Below are 20,226 nucleotides of genomic sequence, written 5' to 3' on the forward strand. Positions count from 1 at the left end.
TGTGTAACCTACAGAGACCTGCCGAGTTTCTTACCTGTATGGGGTGTAACGGTTGCTCAAGATAGTGCGGAGGTGTGCGTTTGGCACCAACTAGCTGTGCGGGATGGACCCTGAGCTACTGATTAGCCAAATCAATGGGAACGCCATGCGAGCCCTGCAGAAGGATAGTGTCACGATAGACGGGAGCGTAGACGGGGTTGTTGCAATCGACGCGTGAATGGCTGACGGCAGTAGATTAATGGAAAAACATCGGAATGGTTCGTGTCGCTGATTACGCGTGGATCGCTATGTCATAAGCGTGGCTGTGCAGGGGAGCTCGGGGATCGCCGTGAGGGATGCTAGTCATCGCTCGACGCAGCTGCTAACCAACACCTCTCGCGAGCTCCTGATTGCGAGTAGGACCGCGTGCGATTCAATTCTTCATCAATTTCTCATGAACCCTGAACTATAGTCCTTCCTTCGGCCTTTCCTTTGTTTTTTTCTCCCGTTCTCACCGGGAACCAGGAATTACTTCGGCGAGTTAGTGCCAGCCATCCGCGTACAGCTGCAGTATCGCTAAAGCATAGCTGCCGCCGTCTACCAAGGAAAGCTAACCAGCCAAACAACAGGTTTCCAGAACCCCAACACCTCCCAGCCGCTCGCTCTATCTTCTACGCTCACCTTCCTGGGGTTCCTCACCCAAGTCACGCCCCGCCCTCGACCGCGAGCATTCAATTGCACGCCAGCCATCTTGCAACTGCAGCGCAACGTCAGCGGGTCGGACCTCCGCTCCACATCGCCGACATGGCTACCGCATCGCGCGAATCCGAGCTGAAGCGGCAGGGACTGCTCGACGCCGCCAAAGACCCCAATTCCTCCATCACGGCGAACCAGGCGGAGAAATCCCTCGTCGATCAGGCGCAGGCGGGCGGCAGTGTTGCCTTCCAATTCGACCCCGATGCGAGTCCTGAGCAGAAGCGGGCACAGGCACGAACGCGCGTCCCCGCAAACTTCCACCACGAGCGCAACAAGAACGCGACGGCCCTCGTATCCGATGCCGACGACAACGGCCCGGGCGAATACGACCTCCCCTCGCCTACCAAAGCGGGCGCCATAGAGACACCCGAGGAAGCCAAAGCCAATGGCCACGCGCCCGAGCAACTCGACGACGATGCGCGGTGGGATCGCGTCGGATGGGCGCCGCGATTCGGCATGCCAGGCTCCGAGAACAAGGAGGAGGAAGAAGCCTCCCTGGCCGATCACCAGACATGGCTGGAGGGCAGGATAGAGGACAAGTTCTTCGGCGACTGGTACCACAACACGGGCATCATCATCTTTGCGTGCTTGAGCTCGTGGGTCGTCGGTATTCTCGGCGGTGGCCTGGGCTGGATCATGATCTTCATGGCCGTCTGCGGCACCTACTACCGCACCTCGATCCGTCGCGTGCGCCGCAATGCGCGCGACGACCTCAACCGCGAGATGGCCAAGAACAAGCTGGAGACGGACACGGAGAGCTTGGAGTGGATCAACAGCTTCCTCGTCAAGTTCTGGCCCATATACGCGCCTGTCCTGTGTGACACCATTGTGGGCACCGTGGACCAGGTTCTCTCGACCTCGACCCCGGCGTTTTTGGACAGTCTGAAGATGAAGACTTTCGTCCTGGGAACGAAGCCCCCGCGACTGGAGCATGTAAAGACATACCCGAAGACGCAGGACGATATTGTTCTTATGGACTGGAAGTTTAGCTTTACGCCCAACGACGTAGCTGATCTTACCGCGAGGCAGATCAAGAACAAGATTAACCCGAAGATCGTCCTGGAGATCCGCATCGGAAAGGGCCTTGTCAGCAAGGGTCTGGATGTTATCGTAGAAGACATGGCCTTTTCCGGTCTGATGCGCCTGAAGTTCAAGCTACAGCTGCCGTTCCCTCACATCGAGAAGGTCGAGATGTCTTTCTTGGAGCGCCCGACCATCGACTACGTCTGCAAGCCCTTGGGTGGAGAGACCTTTGGTTTCGACATCAACTTCATCCCCGGACTGGAGACTTTCATCATGGAGCAAATCCATGCCAACTTGGGCCCGATGATGTACGACCCCAATGTGTTCCCTATCGAAATCGCCAAGATGCTTGCGGGCAACCCTGTCGATCAAGCCATCGGTGTTCTGCAAGTCCACTTCCACGGTGCTCAAGGCCTCAAGAACCCCGACAAGTTCTCTGGTACTCCTGATCCCTATGCCACGGTCTCCATCAACAACCGCAACGTGCTTGCACGTACCAAGACGGTGCATGAGAGTGCCAATCCTCGCTGGAATGAGACTGTCAACATCATCGTAACTTCGCTGAAGGATTCGCTTACTATCAATCTCTTCGATTACAACGACATTCGCAAGGACAAGGAGCTCGGTACCGCTACCTTTGCGTTAGAACAGCTAGAGGAGGACCCTGACCACGAGAACATGCAACTAGAGGTCATGTCAGGAGGTCGCGCCCGTGGTCTCGTGACAGCGGATGTACGATTCTTCCCTGTACTTGAAGGCACCACGCTGGAAGACGGTACCAAGGAGCCCCCACCAGAGTCGCGCACGGGTATTTGCAAGTTCACTGTTGAGCAGGCCAAGGATATGGACGGTAGCAAGAGCATGATTGGGCAGCTTAGCCCATACGCCGTCCTCCTCCTCAACGGCCATGAGATTCACAAGTCCCGGGTCATGAAGAGGACAAACCAACCTATCTGGCCAGACGCAACAAAGGAAATGCTCATCACCGACCGCAAGAAGGCTAAGCTGGGTCTAGTCATCAAGGACGACCGCGACCTCGCAGCTGACCCCATTCTGGGTACCTACCAAATCACGATGGACGACATGCTTGAACTCATGGCCAAGGGTCATGAGTGGTACAACCTCGCAGGTACATCGAGCGGCCGCGTGAAGATGAAGCTTGATTGGAAGCCCGTTGCTCTAAAGGGTGCTGTCTCTTCCAGTGGTTATCTTACTCCCATCGGTGTGATGCGACTGCACTTCCAGAGCGCGCGCGGACTTCGTAACCTCGAAGCCCTGGGTAAGTCGGATCCGTACGTCCGTGTGCTACTCTCTGGTATTGAGAAGGGCCGGACTGTGGTTTTCAAGAACAATCTCGACCCTGACTGGGATGAGGTTGTCTATGTCCCTGTCCACACCGTCCGCGAGAAGCTTACACTGGAGGTCATGGACGAGGAGAATCTGGGCAAGGATCGTCCCCTAGGACATATCGAGCTTTCGGCTGGCGACTATATTCAACAAAACGAGAATGGCGAGTACCTCGAACATGAACAGAAGCAGCCTACCGCAGGAGCTCTCCGATTGGCTGGTTCTTCTCAGCCTAAGGGTACTCTCAACTACACCTGCTCTTTCTACCCCACATACCCCACTTGGGACCCCGAAGAGGACGAGGAAGAAGAGGATGAGACGAAATCTAACGGCGCCGCCCGGCCTGTGTCCAACGGATCTAAACTCAGCCACCAACGTGTTGTATCCAACGCTTCTACCATCGCCAGGTCGGAGACTGCAGGTACCATCTCATCGCTCAAGTCCAACGAGAAGGACATGGCCAAGGAACTTGAGAAGAATGAGCTCCAGCAAGCAGAGTCGATTCCTGAAAAGCCGAAGATCGAGAAGCTGAAACTTACTGCGGACGATCTGCAGCAGTATGGTAGGTCGCGTGCCGACTATGAGGATACAGTGGAGTTTGGCTTGTTCAGTTGGTTCACCCTGACCTGCAACCTGCCCCCGTATTCTTATATTATATTTACGAGTCTTGGCTAACGTGATGTAGAATCTGGTCTGCTTGTGTTCAAGCTCATTGAAGGTGAATTCGCAAGGACTGGTGGCCACGTCGATGTTATTATGGATGACATGGCGTATGCCAGCTATTCTAGCACGAAGATCCGCAGCAACAAGATGACTTTCAACGATGGTGGGTTGTGTGAAGTCCTTCACGATGTACCAAGCTAACGGTATGCAGTTGGCGACACGATGATCCGCGAGCTCGACTTTTCCAAGATTACCCTCCGAATTATCGAGCACATCGACAACGACGGTGACGATCATGGAGATCACGTCATTGCTAAGCTGACAGGAAACACGATTGATACGCTACGAAGGTCTCTGCACACGCCTACTCAGTTCACGCTCAAGGACAAGAACGGACGCGATAACAAGATCACGGTCATGCTTAAGTACATTCCCGTCAAGATGCGTCTCGATCCCAGCGAATCCTTCAACAACCAGGGTACGCTCCGAGTCGATGTGCTCGATGCGGCAGATCTTCCAGCTGCGGACCGCAACGGTTTCTCAGATCCTTACTGCAAGTTTATGCTCAACGACAAGGAGGTGTACAAGACCAAGACGCAGAAGAAGACGCTCCACCCAGCATGGAACGAGTACTTCGAAGTACCTGTACGAAGTCGAACAGCAGCTGACTTCGTCGTCAACGTTTACGACTGGGACTTCGGTGACAAGGCCGACTTCCTTGGCAAATCATCTATCAACCTGGAAATCCTCGAGCCCTTCCAGCAACAAGAAGTTACGCTTGCCCTCGACGGCAAGTCAGGCGCCATCCGACTTAGAATGTTGTTCAAGCCAGACTATGTCGTTCGATCTCGTCAAGGCTCCAGTACATTCTCCGGCACCTTTGCTGTCCCCGGCAAAGTCATTGGCGCGCCCGTCAAGGGAGTTGGTAAAGGAGCGGCCTTTGTCGGTGGCAACGTAGTCCGTGCAGGTACCTTCCTGGGTCGCGGTTTCAAGCGTAGAAAGTCTCGCGGCGAAGCCCCCGACGAAGAAGATCTCGCCCGTCCCTCCACATCCGACCGTCCCTCCGCCGACACACCCATGATATCCATCGAAGGCGAGCCCAACACCCCAACAAAAGACTCCAACAACCACAACCGCCACCGCAGCTGGGGCGCACAAAGCTTCCACAGCCGCTTCGGCGACAACGCCGGCCCCGGCGGCGCCGAACAAGGCACCGCCAACATCACCGTCCTCTCCGCCGACGGCTTCCCTGCCGGCACCAACCTGCGCGTGCACATCTCGCTCGGCAAAAAGGAAATCCACAAGACCGACCACATCAAAGCGCCCCAAGGCTCCGTACAATTCGACCCCTCCGAAGAGAGCTTCAAGACAAACTGCACGGCCGACGCCTTCTTCAAACTCGTCGTCAAAGACCACAGTAAATTCGGCAGTGACAAGGAGTTGGGCGAAACCCAATTCACCATCTCAGACCAGGGTAGCGGCGCAGAGCAAAACGTCGGTGTGGGCAAGGGCATGGTGTCGATACGCAGTAGCTTCACGCCTAGCGAGAGCGGAGGTAGTCCGAGCGGTAGCGTGAGTCCGCGACCCAAGACCGCGGAGCGCAGGGGGCTACTCAGGAGGGATAGGAGCACGACGCCTAACCCCGGGGCTTAGAAAGCAAGTGCGCTGGGTAGGTTGGGCCAGTTGAAAGGGAATGGGTCGAGGGTTAGTTTTGCGAGGAGTGAGATGGTGAATAGTAGGGGGAGGCGCGGGGATACGGATGTTGATGGCGGGAGGGATGCCGAGGGGCTGGAGGAGGATCGGATGGGTGTGCTGAGGGAGTGGATTGAAGATGTGGAGAGGGGGAGACGGAGTTTTGCGCTTTGATTGATGCAAGATAGGGTGGGATGGGATGGGATGGGATAGATTTGGGGTCTGATGAAGGGCAAAAGGCCGCATCGGGCGGGTCAGGATTCTTTGCTTTCTTTTTTTCTTCCCCTTCTCTCTCGACCTAGGTCCTCTTCTCCTAGTTTTCCTCCTAGAGTCAGCCTTCTCTTCTGAGTGTAGTTTCGATACCAATGTTATTTTTTTGTTCTAAGATCTCTGGAGTGTGCATCTCTCTCTTTGGTTTGGTGGTATTCTGTCCCTAAGCGATAATTCTGTTTGGCGTGAGATTCAAAGTAACGCTTTCTGTGGAAACTATTAAATTAGGTGGATACTAGAACTTAATTGAGCGATTGATGCAGATCTGACAAGTTCCTGGTGAATGTGTAATGTGATGTATGAAGATGTATTACGTGTATAGATAGTATGCTATACAGATGCAGCGAGCGAGCGAGTCTTTGACTTATTGTCTCGCGCGTGCTCTCCCGCTTTCCCCAAACGCAGAAAAATGTCAAGTGAAAAGAAATATGGAAACAGTGAAACCCCATGCCCGAGTCCCAAACCTTTCCAGGTATATAACCAAAAATGCAAAACAAGTCGTGACGTCGTAAAACGAAGAGAAAGGGTGATATGCAATATATATATGTGCTCAGACGAAGAGATAAGGGGAATCCAACTACTCGCAGAAAACAAAAAAGGCTGAGACAGGAACGCCGTTCCTCTCCCAGCTCGCAAATCAAAAGATGTCAAAAAGGAAGAAGAAGGTATCACACCGACCCCGTACCAACAGGATCAACATAATACCTACTCCCGATACTCCTTCGAATCTTCTCGCGCCTCTTCTCCGTCCGTCGCTCCCTCAGTTTCTCTTTAACACCGGAAATACCAATGTATTGGACGTGGTATTTCTTTAAGCCGGGCAGACTCTTGCCTTGGCGCCAGGAACCCCTACCACGCCGACTCTGTTCGTACTCGATGGACACGGTGGAGACGTTGTCGGGTAGAGAGTTTGTGCGACGAAGATCGTGGCTTGAGCGGCGTTTGGAGATGCCGCCGCTGCGGTGGCGGCCGAGAGGTGCGGTGGGGGCTTGGATGATGACTTTGTCGGGGGAGGCGAGGTGGCGGGCTGTACGGGGGGTGCGGAAGTGAGGAGGTAGGGTGATGTGATGCCGACGTTTGTTCGTGCCAGCACGTTCGAGACCCATGGAGTTGCCGATTAGGAAGCCGCCGCTGCCGCGGAAACCGCCTTTGAGTTTGTTGCTGATGGTGCTCGCGCGGCGGGGGCGCGAGGGTAAGGGTTCTGGCTCTGGGTCTTCGATGTCGCTGGTGTCGCCGCCGGAAGGGAGGCCGCTGTCTTCGTCCGAGTCGTCTTCCGAGTCGCCGTCTTCGAATCCGTCCCAGAAGCCGCGGGGGCGCCAGAAGGGGTGGAGGGTGCCGTCCTCTTCGTTGACGCTGGGGACGGAGGGGTTGCGGTGGATGTGCTGCTTGAATGGGTCGCTGGTGTACCGTGTTCGGTTGTTGGAGGCGCGACCGAAGAGTGGTGTGATGAGGTTGTCGGAGTAGCGCCGCGCTCGCTGGAGGACAGACAATCGGCGCTGGGGATGCGAATCAGAGCGCTCCGGTGGTCCTGGTGGCGGGGGTACCAGTTGGTTCTCGAGTTCTTCCATGGGGGTGGGAGGGATAAATTTGATGATGGGTGGCTCCGGTGGGTCTCGGGGGTTCGTGAGAGGCGATTCTACACCATCAGGCTGAGGTAGGTCGAACTGTGTTGGGGGTGTCGAGGGCTCGAAAGTCAGAGTGGGCTGTGGGTAGGGCTCGTCAACCTCCTCGCGAGCTTGTTGAGGTGCCTCAGGTGCCTCTACGAATGGCGGACTGGGCGTACTCCGCACCTCACGGTCGTCCTGCGGTGTGAGATAGGTGTTGCCAGTTATTTGACGCTGCTCTGGCAACAGTGAATTCCCGCGTGACTGCTGTACAACGAGCAGTGAGTGGTTGTTGTGAGGGTAGATGCTCACAGCAGTCGCCTCAGTGACTTCAACCGTGTCCGAGAATTGGGAGAATGGCGTCGATTGAGAGTACAGGTGCCGAGCATTGGCGTGCTCTTCAGTCCGCGAAGCAGACCGAGAAGCGGATTGGTCGAAACTGACGCGACCATGGTCTCCAGAATCAGGGCGCGATGCGTTGCTGCGGCGTTTTACCTCGTCCGTCGATGTACGATCCTTCAAGATGGGACGCACTGCCATCTCGGGAGAGAGAGATGCTCGCTTTGCCCATGAGACTGGCCTTGCGCCCTGACGCAGATGAGGTGAAGTGTCTTTCAGCGGTGAAAACTTCTCCAAGTTCTCAGACGTAGCAGGATTCTGCTTAGAGTCAACAAGAGTAGCTGACTCTGCAGTCTCACGAGCCGCAAGTAGTAGACGGACTCTGTCCGTCAGCGCAGATGGCACACGAGTCTCTTCAACAGGATGGCTCGCACCCATGAAGACATCGCGTTCAGCTGGCCCATCTACGCCCTGATCGGGAAGATTGGGCAGTGTGTGCTCGAGATTCGCCGGCAGCTTCACATCGGTAACCACTTGTGACTGTCTTCTGTTTTTGCGCGATGTGGGTGACGTCCGACGTGGCTTTGGCGATAGGGTCGGTGACGGCGCTCGTACAGGAGGCGATGGAGCTCGCATAGGAGGTGATGGTGCTCGTACAGACATTCGTTTGACGGGATCCTCTATCGGTGCAGGACTTTCGGAGGGCCGCAGTTCTGTAAAGTTCCTTGGCTTCGAAGACAGCGTGCGTCTGGTGGCTTCGGGCGCAGAGTTGACTCGCTTGTGGTAGCTACCGCCTGATCGCGCGACTGTGCTGTGTCGACTGACTATGTCCGCTGCTGGCTGAAGTACGTTTCGTATCGACTCTTGATGGGCTAGTGTATGCGCCGAGCTATCGATAGTCCTCTGTCGCAACGACAGCGACGGAGACATGATGCGCGATGAACCGACATCCGAATTGGTGCTGAACCTCGCACTCCTGTCGGCGATGTTCGTCCTCTTGTGCACCAGGCGATGGGGCGGCATGTCATCGTACTGTGAGATCATTGAGTTGCGGTTTGAGTGGGTCTCAGAGCCGAGATTCGCAGGTGAACTGTAGTCTCTCCTGTATGCCATGTTCCGCCCAGAGTGTCGCAGTGTTGGGTTTCGTCGCGGTGGAGTGATATTAACGTACGCCGACACGACCGTCGAGGCCACTGATGCTGTGGAGAGTCGCTTGTTGGTGTTATCGCGCTGCCTCTCGCCCGTCATGCCTCTACCCTCCGAGGGCCAGCCAATTGAATGCGCAAAGTTCTCGATGGAGGGCGTGACGGGACTGTTGTGGCTGGCTTCGACGCGTTCGCGCAGACTGGAAGCGCGTCGGGCTCGGGTGCTTGGGGTCGGCGAGGCGGCTTCGACGATGGTGACGGCGGGCGCGGGTTCTTCGACGTCTTTTGCGACAGGTGACGGGATACGCGCTGGAGCCGATGACTTGCGAGGCGTGCTGGAGGGCGTTCTGCGTTTTCTGCGAACCGTTACGTTCCGCATGAGGTCTGTGTTCCACTCCCGATCTGGGATATCCTCGACCACCTGGGATCCCTTGTCCTCCTCAGCACCGACCGTTGAGTCCACCAGTTCAGTAGTGGGGAAGTACGGGCCTTGCTTGTTCGTGGGCGTGACATCATGCTGGTCGTGCTCGAACGCCAGGCCCAGTCCGCGGTCTTCCTCGACGGTGCTCAGCCTGTCGTTGGCAGGTGTTGCGGCTCTGCTGTCTTCGCGGTCCGAGGAGAAAGGGTCCTCTCTGGCGGTCTGGAAGGAATCCGCACGCGAAGAGGGATATGTGTATATCGGGGGCCGTTCGAGCGTCGCAGTCGTGCCATTGGTGCCGTTGGAGGCGTTGGTTCGCGGTGGGCTAGGATCGGGCGTGGGAGGACTGCGCGCATTGACGGGCGTGCTGAGCGACGATTTCTGCGATATAATCGAGTTCCTTACGCTGTCGGCATGTAGCGGTTGCTCGGGCATCTGTGCAGTTCTTCCGTCCTGGGAAGCTGTGGGCGGCGTAGGCGGGAGGCCGCTGTCAGCTCCCGGCAATGCGCCTGGAGATTGAAGCGGTGTATTGTGCTCGCTGTCGGCTATCGAGTCCGTGTCGTCGGTCGCCTGTGTGGTATAGGAATAGTCGCGCTTAAGGGGCGCTGCAGCCCTCGAGTAGGTGCGGTAGTCGTCGCTACGGCGCGGCAGGTGTTTCGGTTGGCGGAGGTTCGGCGAGGCCTTGAAGGATGATTCGAGCATGGCATAGACGTCGGACTGAGGTTGTGACATGGTGGCCAGGCGCCTCGCAGTGAAGGCGCACTCGAAACTCTATCCCCGTCTGCCGTCCCTATCGCTGCTGGCCCGTGTACCGGTGCAAGGTGGCTCTTCCTGCGGTTAAGAAGAAGCCATGACCCGCGAGCGCAAGACGGCAGTGTTCTTCTACATGCGACGCTGATGTCGCTATCCACCAGTCGCAGCGCTCAAGAGGTACGCAGGCTGCCGTGGGCGCAGGGCGGTGGGTGGTGACGCAGGTAGCCTCGGGATTGCAGTGCCAAGAGAACCGTTCACGATACGATTAAGCGGGCGCACGATGGAGACTCGACTGTCACGATATTTTAGGGCGGCCTCGGACCCAGCGAACAAGATACGGCGGTGCGATAGGGCGAGGGCAGCGAATTTGGAGACGGGAGGGTGGTGTGCGGAAGGAGCAGGTCACTGCGCAATAATCGATGCGCGCCGAATTGGTGGCTTTCCAAGCTTCGGGCGACGGCGAGGTAGCGGCTTGGGGTCCAAATGGTCTAAAGAATCTCTCTCCTGGAGCGGTCCTTGGAAAAACAGGAAGATGGCGTGGTGGCGACTATCTATCGAGAAAAGCAACAATTATCACTACGGGCATTACTATGGGAAGGCGCTGTGGTTGGAGACGGCCGTAGCTGCTAATGCTTCACCATGAGCTCATTCGCTCCATCGCAGGGTTAAGTCCCCGATCCCACCAGTCATCCCCACGGAACACAACGCTTTTCTGCACTACATCTCCTCTCGTCCCAGCCTGCGTCTACGGCAGGCAACCCCTCTTTCCGTGCACCACGTATGTGACGGTACTCCCCGGCCTGCATCGACTCACGATCATGTGCCAAAGTACCTTTGTACCTTTTACTAGAGCGTCGCTAGCCTGCATTACAGCCCAGGCGCCTACTTGAGGGATCCAGACAGCCTCAACTATTTAGCTACTTATTCCAATTGCACAGGTTTCAGATGCATAAGCCACAGTACAAGTCTCGGTCACAGCCGTTGGACTATCTCCCGAGATCGGGTCCTCCCAGCGTACAGATTCTTCCTAGACACCACAGTACATGTGCCGTGCCACGACACGTCAAGTGCACATCGCGACTAATACATCGTCTCATGGAGTCGGGAATAACTCGGCCAATACAGTGAGACATCCACATCTTCATATCGAAGTAGGAGCATGTGCGTGACGTCATCAACCTCTGATGGCATCTTTACGTGCGATGCTCCAAACAGTGGAGTCTGGAGAAACCGCAAGATAAAAGATGAGCACCACCAAAACCATGCTTTCTCACAGTAACAAAGAACTTCCTACAAACTGTAGCAGATAATGACATCTGACAACAAAATGCACGCCATCGCAGTCACCGAATATGGCCCAATCACAAACCTGCAATCCATTTCCGTCCCCAAACCTCCCTCTCCCCAAGGCCACGACATCCTCGTCCGCCTCCGCGCCTGCTCCGTCAACCCCGTCGACACAAAAGTCCGCGCCGGCACCTACGACGACTACCCAGACTACTTTTCACGCACGCCTGCACTCCCGCAAATCCTCGGTTTCGACGGCGCCGGCACGATCGAAAGCGTCGGATCTTCCGTCCAGAATTTCAAACCCGGCGACGAAGTCTACTACGCCGGTTCCCCAATCCGTCAAGGTAGCAATGCAGAGTACCAACTAGTCGATTCGCGAGCCGTGGCGCTCAAGCCAAAGAGTTTGGATTGGGGAGAAGCTGCTGCTATGCCGTTGACGTGGATAACGGCTTACGAGGCACTAGTCGAGCGGATGGAGATACGAAAGGGTGAAAAGGCTGGTATCTTGATCATTAACGGCGCGGGAGGTGTGGGCAGTGTGGCGAGTCAGATTGCACGGAGGGTACTCGACTTACCCGTTGTAGTCACCACGGCGTCTAGAGAAGAGACAGTCGCTTTCTCAAAAGATGTAGGAGGGGCTACGCATACGATTAACCACCACAACGACCTCGCGGAAGAAGTTGAGAAGTTGAAGCTGGATGTACCGATCAAATACATTTTCATCACGCACACACCTACATCCGGCTATCTCGCCCCCGCCGCCAAGATCTGCGCTCCCTTCGGAAAAGTTTGCTCTATTGTCCAAGACAAAGAGATGCCCATGTACGGCACGGAGTTCATGGCAAAGAGTCTGACGTTTGTGTGGGCGTTGCTGGGGACGAAACCGTATTATGGTGTTGATGTGGAGAGTCATGGGAGGATTTTGAAGGAGTTGGCGGGGTTTCTGGATCAGGGCGTTGTGAGGTGTCATTGTAAGCAGAGGTTGAGGATGGATGAGGAAGGGATAAGAGATGCGCATGGGATTATTGAGGGGGGGAAAGCTGTGGGAAAGGTTGTACTTGAGTTTGAGTAGGGAGGGGTATGATATCTACGGATGTTATCATAGGTTCACTAGGAGATGGTCCTATGTTTGACCTAGGTATCGTTGGAATTGTAGACATCTCGGCTCGCTGCGGGTGGTGAGGGAGCTGGAAAGGAGTATGTTGTAATTCTGAGTGATAATTGGAGATAGAGAAAAAAGATCTGGAGAGTGCGAGCAGGCAAGTTATACTATGTTTCGCGTGCTACAAGGTGTTCTGGTCTCACGTAGACCAGTGGCTTCGTGGTTCTCATGGTGCAGGCGCCTCGTTGTAAGAGGCGAGCTACTCAGAATCTGCGAAATTGTGAGATGTGACAATTCTAGGAAGTTCCTGGTAGCTAGAGTTGAGGACCGGGCACACGGGGAACGTTGAAGTGGAGAGCCCGAACGATGCGCAGGCGCGGTGGGCCATGGGTACGCCCGCTTCAAAAGACGTCATGTAGATCGGATCCGTCGTGGCTATTACTACCGGATCGGCGAGAAGGTATGGTCACGTTTTGTCAAACATAGGCAGGATAGTCTGTAGATGGATTAGTCCAGGCCGATGCAAATCGTAGTCGTTGCGCACTTACAGTGATCAAGGCGAAGCCCGACCCACCCCACGCAGAGGTAAGCCGGGGAGCTAGTATTGCGAGACAGCTCTGAATGGCGAGCGCAGCAGATGCTGCGCTTCTTGAGCCATACCCTTCTGTTCTCCCTGGTACCTACGAGAGCATCTTTAACCAACCAAGCGGCGTGACTGCCACTTCCGCCTAAGAATTACTCGTCGTCCATATCGTCTCCGTCGCGTCCAGGACTCCTGCTCCTGGCTCTTCCGGCCCCGCGTCCGCTTTGGCGCCTATCGTGGTCGCGCGCCCGTCCTTTGCTGGCTGGCGGTGGTCGTACAAAGGCGAAGTCGACGGTAACCTTCTGCTCGAGGAATTCTTCGCCGTTGGCGCCCTTGACAGCGGCGTTCGCTTCTTCCAAAGTAGCATACTCGATGAGCACGTAGCCCTGCGTGATGTCAGTCCTCCATCGCTCTTTCCCTCCTCGTCACAACCACCAATCTCAGGCGCGTACCTTGACGTAACCCGTCCTCCTGTCCAAGTTCATGTGCAGATTCTTGATGGTACCAAACTCGCCGAACATGTCCTGAAGATCCTCCTCGGTACATTCCTCGTGCACATTGGTGACAATGATGATCCAGCCCTCGATGGAGCGCACAGCTGTCGCGCCTGCCTGGGTGCGCGCGTCGTTGCTGTCGGTGGTCGGCTTGGCGTCAGTCGCGATGTCGGGCTGGTCAATGTCCATGGTTTCTGTGGTGTCGGCCATGGCTGCGGAATGTAATTGGTCGGTGGGTGGTGTGGAGTGGGTATCGTGGTGAGGGCGTTGTTGAGCTCCCGGCGTCGCCAAATGTTTCCGTAGTCGAGGCGGTTCGCGCTAGTGGAAGAGCGGCTCCATCCCAACTTACGCGACCCAGGTTCGCTCTCTCTCTCAACGCGCCTGCCCTGTGTCTGGCCCCAAGTCCGACGCTTACATGCAGTGCCTGTTTCCCGCATACATCATGGCTGACGACCCCACCCCTCACGGCACAGTCGGAAAGAAGCAGATAAAAGGGCCACCGTCCAGCCATTCTTCTCTAGCAGTGAGCTAGGTCCAGCTACACCCCCGCCGACGTCACTCAATTGTTATATGACACGCCCTTGACCCGCGCCTTTCATCATGCTCCAGTTTCTCGACAATCTCGTACACTACGCCGATCCGACACTCCCGTCTTTCTCCTCTCTCACATACTTGTACATTATCATCCTAGGCTGCTCGCTTTTGATATCCTTCCGTTCGCGACAAGAAGAGGAGAACCTCAACTAACATCATGTCCAAGTTCACAAATGTATGTCCAATTATTCATGTAGTCCCGAACAGGACTAACGATTTAGATCGCCATGATCGGATGCGGAAGCATGGGCGGTGGAATGGCCCTGCTTTTCGCTGAGGACGGTGTCAATGTTTCGCTTTCAGACCCTTCAGAGCAGGCAATGGATGCAGTCATTGAGAAGGCTGAGAAGCAAGGCTACAACGGAAAAGTTAAGAAGTTCAATGGTAGGATGAATCCTTGAACGCTGATGCACTCCAAGACTAATGCAGTAACAGACTACGATTCCCTCTGCAAATCACTCTCCACACCACGCTTACTCGTCTTCTCTCTCCCACATGGCGGCGTTGGCGACAAAGTCCTTGAAGGTCTGGAGCCACATCTCTCCCGCGACGACATCATCCTAGACTGCGGAAACGAACACTTCCAGAACACCGAGCGGCGACAGGAGAAATGCAAAGGCACTGGCATCCGTTACATTGGCTGCGGTGTCAGTGGTGGATACCAGGCAGCGAGAGCCGGACCTTCCATGTGTCCTGGCGGCGACATCTCTGCGCTCAAAGAAGTCCTTCCGTTGCTGGAGAAGGTCGCAGCCAAAGACAAGGACGAGAAACCTTGCGTGGGTGTCATCGGCAAGGGTGGAGCAGGACATTACGTGAAGATGATGCACAACGGTATCGAGCATGGCATGATGAGCGCTATCTGTGAGGCCTGGGGCATCATGCGAAAGATGGGTATGGGGTACGAGGAGATTGGCGATGTTCTCTCTCAATGGAACTCAGACGGCGAGCTGGTATGTTCACAACTCAAGAAATTATGGATTTACTGAACTGACTTGCGAATAGCGCGGCACTTTCCTCGTTTCCATTGGCGCAGATCTATCCCACAAACGCGACTCAAGCGATAAGCCCAACCAAGCAAACCAGAAAGATACCCAATTACCTCCTCTTGTCATTTCGGAAGTCCTCGACAAGGTGGTCCAGGATGTCACTGGCGAGGAGGGTACTGGTGTCTGGAGCAACACTGAAGCTATCGAGCGTCACGTCCCAGCCTTCACTCTCAACATATCTCACGCCTTCCGTCTCGCATCTGCCTTCCGCGGTGACCGTGAGCAAGCTAGCAAAGCTGCCGACGGAGGCTTCCCTCCTAGTCAACTGGACATCACGGACAAGAAGGCTTTCCTCGAAGATCTCAGAAAGGCAACATATGCAGCATGCCTCGCCAGCTACATCCAAGGCATGAATGTCATCGCGAAAGCAGACCAGGAGAACAAATGGGAAATTGACTACTCGCAAGTTTGGCAGATCTGGCGCGGAGGATGTATCATCCAAGCAGACTACATCTCCGATGAGATTCTCGCGCCGATCCTCAAATCCAATCCATCTCCAGAAAACCTCAACCTAAACTTCTCAACTCGCGTAGCCAAAGACGTCAAGAACTGCTTCCCTGCACTTCGTCGCATAGTCGCCAAGGCTGTGGAAACCGACCAAGTCGTACCTGCCATCAGTGCTACCCTGGAGTACTTCAAGGTCGCTAGCGGTACCGACCTGCCCACGTCGTTCTACGAAGCTGAGCTTGACTACTTTGGTAGCCACATGTTCGACAAGAAGGGTGATACAGACGCGAACGTCAAGAAGCCAATGGAGGGCAAGCACCACTTTGAGTGGAAGCCCGCAACGAGCCAAAAAGAGGTATATGGCAAGAATTACAAGATCTGAAGCAGTCGGTTTGGATGTTTCTCTTCTTCATGATTGTTAAATAGCGTAGTTCCCATAGCAATAGCAAAGCAGTCTATTCTAAATTCCTACAATTTTCTATAAGAGATGGAAGGCAGTGCCGTGAAGATGTGGTTGCTAATGCAACTGTTCGACAATACGAGATTCGTATCGTGACGAAAGGGGTTCCTAAGTCGAAATGACGTTATTTCCGCCACTTGTACGAGCTCCACTACACTCACTCCGCTTCCACTACCCGGAATGACGTACCCTCTTCAAAACACCATACTTTTCGTACAACAATTCGGAACCTACGGCTCGACCATCCTCGTATCCAGCTCAAAATAGCGACCTATGTCGACGAGATCGGCAGTTTACACATCGCCCGAGTGGTCGCCGTGGCTGCGCCGGGAGATCTGCACGAGCCCATGACCAGGATAATTCGCACAACAATCTTCCGACACCAGAGCTTTTGTGGAGAAAGGTGACGCTGCATGGTATGATGCGATATGAGATGGTGGGAGCTTTCAGTAGTATCGGTCCGCTTCGGGGGATGCTTTGCTATTATGAGTAGTGGAGAGGGAGGAGGTATATAAGCTATCTCAGATCACCACAGCGAGCAAACCCATCAGGCCAAACCTAAATATTTAATACCTCCTCAACGAACCTCACGCATCACTAAACTACGACGTCAACCTAATAAACCACCAAAATGCGTTTCACCACCCTCACAACAGCCCTCACATCGGCGACCCTCGCCTCCAGCCGCCTCATCGGCATTGCCGCGCCCTCCACCCTCGCCCCCAACAGCACCTTCACACTCACCCTCCTCTCAGAAGGCTACATCCAATCCGTCGCCGACGTCGCCGTAGCATGGGGTTTCTCGCTCGCCCCCGGCTACCCAGGCACCCTCGGTTCCTACACGCAATCCGCATACCTCGGTCCTGAGAAGAGCAACCAGGGGCAGGAAAACGTTACTATTACCGCGACGGTACCCGCGGGGCTGGCGATGGAGGCGTATCAGGGGAAAGATATTCTGTTGAATGCGGGGATTTATTCGTTGTATGGGGCTAGTGGGGGTGCGACGGTTACGGGGTTTAATGTTACGGTTAGGGTTGGGGAGAGCACGGGGGGTGAGGTTGTGGAGAGTGAGGGGCAGGGGTGGATTCAGAATACTGTGGCGTAGAGGTATCAGAGAAAGAATTGAGGGATGGGAATCGAGAGCATGTTTATATGGGCATAGTTAGCGGTTGATGAACATATAGTTTCAACCACACTATCTTAATGGGCTTCAGCATAACGCGCGGCTTGCATCTCATGGGTTCACGGGGGTAAGCTGATGTTTGCAAAGAATTGATATGATTTGTTGATAGTGATGGACCGAAGCTGACGTGACCTAAAGGCTAGGCCTCAAAGTCATGTAAACAAGGCGGTGTAAAGCTATCAACTTGAACAGCGAGGGGCTCTCAGGCTTAGCGCAGCTCCATGTGTTCCTTCTGGTTCTCGAATTCTACGTTTCGTTAGCGGATAGATCAAACAAGCTCGATGCACCTTCAAAGACTTACCCTCGAGCCAGTCAACGACAAAGTTCTTCAGGAACTGTTGCGCATAGACGACCTGCGGTGGTGGCAGATCAGGCGTAGTCTGGTTCTCAAAGATGCCATTCTCCTCCCAGTGGTGCACACCGTGGCTGATCAGATGCCATGGGCGCTCCGTCGTGCTGTTCCTGCTATCGGGGTACCACAGTGGTGTAGCAGGCCTCCATGGGTCGGCGTTACCTCCGAGGTGGGCAAGACGCTCGTAGTCGATGTCGTAGCCTCCGTACTTGTTGACACGCTCAATCTCCGGAGGATGGTTGATGCCGAACTGGGCGCGGCAGAAGAAGGTCAGGTACTCTACATCAAGAGTACGTGAGATCAGAGGCATGATATCAGCAGGCGTGTTTCCGGTTTGGATGTAACCCCACTCGGTGCAGACTTGGTAGCTCCAGCTCACGGCGCCGTAGTCTTCGATAGAAGTGTATTGCTGGAGCGCAGTAACATTGAGCTGGGTGAAGTACGAGTCCTGAGTTCTATTCGAACGGCGCCACCCAGAGAGAGCTGTGCTGTTGAGCCAGGCAATGGCGTTGAGAGTGATATTCTGCACAGCGGTGTCGTTGGTGTAGCCGGCCGCCGAAACGAGTTCCGCAACCGCTGGGCGTAGGTTCTCGCCTGCAGGCTCTTCTGCGGTGATGTTCTGGCAGTAGTTGAACCAAGAGGGCGAGTTCTCCTCAGGGTCCCAGTTGGTGCTTTGCAGGCCGTAGACACCAGTAATTTGGCCAGCGAAATCACGGTTGTCAGTAACACCGCCCATGCCAAAGACATCCTTGAGTGCCTGAATCTTGGAGGTGTCGTTCTGGCGGATAAGAATGCCATCAACAACGTCAATTAGGAGTTGCGTGTTCTTCATGCAGTCTGGAGGACCGTATAGCCTAGCTGGCTCAAAGTACTGCCAGTAGTCGTAGATCGCAACAGTTACACCGGAAGAAGAGATTGCGCCCCAGAAAGTCTCTGGGTATACAACTCGCAAGAACGCAGCTTGAGCTCCAGCGTACGATCCACCGTAAACGACCCATGGGGTGTTGGGCGCAGTCAAATCCGCATCGATGCCCTCGAATTGCACATTTCGGGCAAAGTAATCAACCTCGGCAAGCGCTTGCTCAGTCGACAAGAACCGCATGTTCGGTGTCGTCAGATCGGGAACCGGGAAAGATTTGCCATAGTAACGGTGCTCGAGAATGACACCGAGACCGTTGGTAGCCTTGATGACCTGGTGGACAATTCCCTTCTGGAGGAAGGTGAGACGACCCTCTCCATCGGTTTCTCCGCCAAGAAGAACAAAGACCGGTCCGCCAGGCTTGTAGTACGTGTCGTCAAACCAGTACCTCAAGTTAAAGGAATCGTTGCTATGAGGCTCGTACCGCGTCTCGTTGTGGAAGAAGTCGACTGGCACCGAGATGTTGTACTCCGGGTATAGCAACGTGGGATCGGTGTCTTCGCGCTTGGTCAGGCTGCGACGCGTCCGTGCAGCTTGCACCTGATATCGTGTCAGCTTCATTTGCTTACCACCAGCTCATCTCCGAGGTATGAGATATTCGTCGCATGTTGATGTTCCATGCCGAAAAGGCCCTATCGATACTTTCATACCTCTCGTGCATATTGCAGAAAGGCATGAAGCAATTGAATGCAGAGAGGCACCGTCGCTACATCGATGTAACAAACAGAAAAAATGGTGCTTACCTGCTCTTCCCTCTCCACCGCATTTCTGGGTGAAAGCTTGAGCGCAGAAGCAGCCTGAAGGCCGCCTAGGATCGCTGCGACAGCAATTGAGAAACGCATGGTACCGGTAGGACGATGCGTAGTCGCTGGCAACGGCGCAAGTCAGGCAGCGCTCGCCTATATATCTGCCCCAACACGAGAGAACAGAGTTATGACGCCGGTGATAGCTACCCGGCCATTTCATTATCATCTATGCGAGGGACAACCATGTTTAGGGAAGGTGGATAAAGTAGTGCGCCTGTGCTAGCGCAAGTACGATGCTCGAACAAGCAGGAGATACGGTGATCGGCACCTGCTGGGCCGTTGGCAGTGGCGGACAGCAAGCTTTTTTGGCTCGGGTGCTTGGTGGGAGGCCTGGTAGCGTCATGTAGGATGCGACAGACTGCCTTACGTGCTGTGATGCGCGCTCGAAGCTGTGTTTCCCCTAGTGTCTAGTATTATTTTAGAGGTATTAGGCATTAAAATACACTAATTAATTTATTTAGTTTTTATAGTATAATCTACTAAATTTTCTATATATTTTATACTTTTATTTATTTTTTACTAGTTAGCTTTCTTTTTAAGCTTATAGTCTAAGTACTTAGTAATTTTAAAAGTTATAAACTTTATTTTTTAAGCTTATAAGTAACTATAACTAAGTATTAAGTATAAAAAATATAGCTTTAGTTTTAAGTATAATAATAGTATTTTTATAAAAAGCTTTAAGTATAGTAATTTTTTTAAGTATAAAAAATTTAATATTACTTAAGTATATTAACTATAATTTACTTAAAATATAAGTAACTTTAAGCTTAATACTAATTACTATAATTAGTTTTTTATATTAGATATATATATTTACTAAGCTAATAATCTTAGTATATATAAGTTAAAGCTATTACTTAAAGTATAAGCTAAAGTCTAATTTTTATATAGTAATATTTTTATATTTATTAGTATTAAAGTTATTAAAGTTAGTAAAAGTAGTAAAAAATACTATAGTAAA

General features: G+C 53.8%; 7 protein-coding genes across 7 annotated transcripts; 4 read left to right on the forward strand and 3 right to left on the reverse strand.

The window, feature by feature from the left end:
* Positions 1-783: 783 nt before the first annotated feature.
* Positions 784-5,421, forward strand: J4E88_009228 (uncharacterized protein; the record flags this gene model as incomplete). The annotated part of the gene is made up of 3 exons (XM_049402832.1): positions 784-3,667; positions 3,791-3,931; positions 3,980-5,421. 3 exons carry the CDS (start codon positions 784-786, stop codon positions 5,419-5,421), a joined length of 4,467 nt encoding a protein of 1,488 aa, XP_049251320.1.
* A 977-nt stretch (positions 5,422-6,398) lies between these two features.
* J4E88_009229 (uncharacterized protein) lies at positions 6,399-9,968 on the reverse strand (the record flags this gene model as incomplete). The annotated part of the gene is made up of 1 exon (XM_049402833.1): positions 6,399-9,968. The coding sequence occupies one exon, from the start codon at positions 9,966-9,968 to the stop codon at positions 6,399-6,401; it is 3,570 nt and encodes a 1,189-aa protein (XP_049251321.1).
* Positions 9,969-11,298: 1,330 nt separating this feature from the next.
* On the forward strand, positions 11,299-12,351 carry J4E88_009230 (uncharacterized protein; the record flags this gene model as incomplete). The annotated part of the gene is made up of 1 exon (XM_049402834.1): positions 11,299-12,351. The coding sequence occupies one exon, from the start codon at positions 11,299-11,301 to the stop codon at positions 12,349-12,351; it is 1,053 nt and encodes a 350-aa protein (XP_049251322.1).
* A 765-nt stretch (positions 12,352-13,116) lies between these two features.
* On the reverse strand, positions 13,117-13,668 carry RBM8A (RNA-binding protein 8A; the record flags this gene model as incomplete). The annotated part of the gene is made up of 2 exons (XM_049402835.1): positions 13,117-13,350; positions 13,417-13,668. The coding sequence occupies 2 exons, from the start codon at positions 13,666-13,668 to the stop codon at positions 13,117-13,119; spliced, it is 486 nt and encodes a 161-aa protein (XP_049251323.1).
* A 541-nt stretch (positions 13,669-14,209) lies between these two features.
* Positions 14,210-15,927, forward strand: J4E88_009232 (uncharacterized protein; the record flags this gene model as incomplete). The annotated part of the gene is made up of 4 exons (XM_049402836.1): positions 14,210-14,227; positions 14,274-14,436; positions 14,488-15,002; positions 15,055-15,927. The coding sequence occupies 4 exons, from the start codon at positions 14,210-14,212 to the stop codon at positions 15,925-15,927; spliced, it is 1,569 nt and encodes a 522-aa protein (XP_049251324.1).
* Positions 15,928-16,636: 709 nt separating this feature from the next.
* Positions 16,637-17,110, forward strand: J4E88_009233 (uncharacterized protein; the record flags this gene model as incomplete). Its single annotated transcript, XM_049402837.1, has 2 exons — positions 16,637-16,640; positions 16,662-17,110. 2 exons carry the CDS (start codon positions 16,637-16,639, stop codon positions 17,108-17,110), a joined length of 453 nt encoding a protein of 150 aa, XP_049251325.1.
* Positions 17,111-17,396: 286 nt separating this feature from the next.
* On the reverse strand, positions 17,397-19,301 carry J4E88_009234 (uncharacterized protein; the record flags this gene model as incomplete). The annotated part of the gene is made up of 3 exons (XM_049402838.1): positions 17,397-17,434; positions 17,490-18,999; positions 19,203-19,301. The coding sequence occupies 3 exons, from the start codon at positions 19,299-19,301 to the stop codon at positions 17,397-17,399; spliced, it is 1,647 nt and encodes a 548-aa protein (XP_049251326.1).
* Between the last annotated feature and the right edge of the window lie 925 nt (positions 19,302-20,226).

This window comes from Alternaria novae-zelandiae (genome assembly GCF_023758075.1).
Source record: "Alternaria novae-zelandiae strain BMP 2774 chromosome Unknown scaffold_23, whole genome shotgun sequence".
Lineage (NCBI taxonomy): Eukaryota > Fungi > Ascomycota > Dothideomycetes > Pleosporales > Pleosporaceae > Alternaria > Alternaria novae-zelandiae.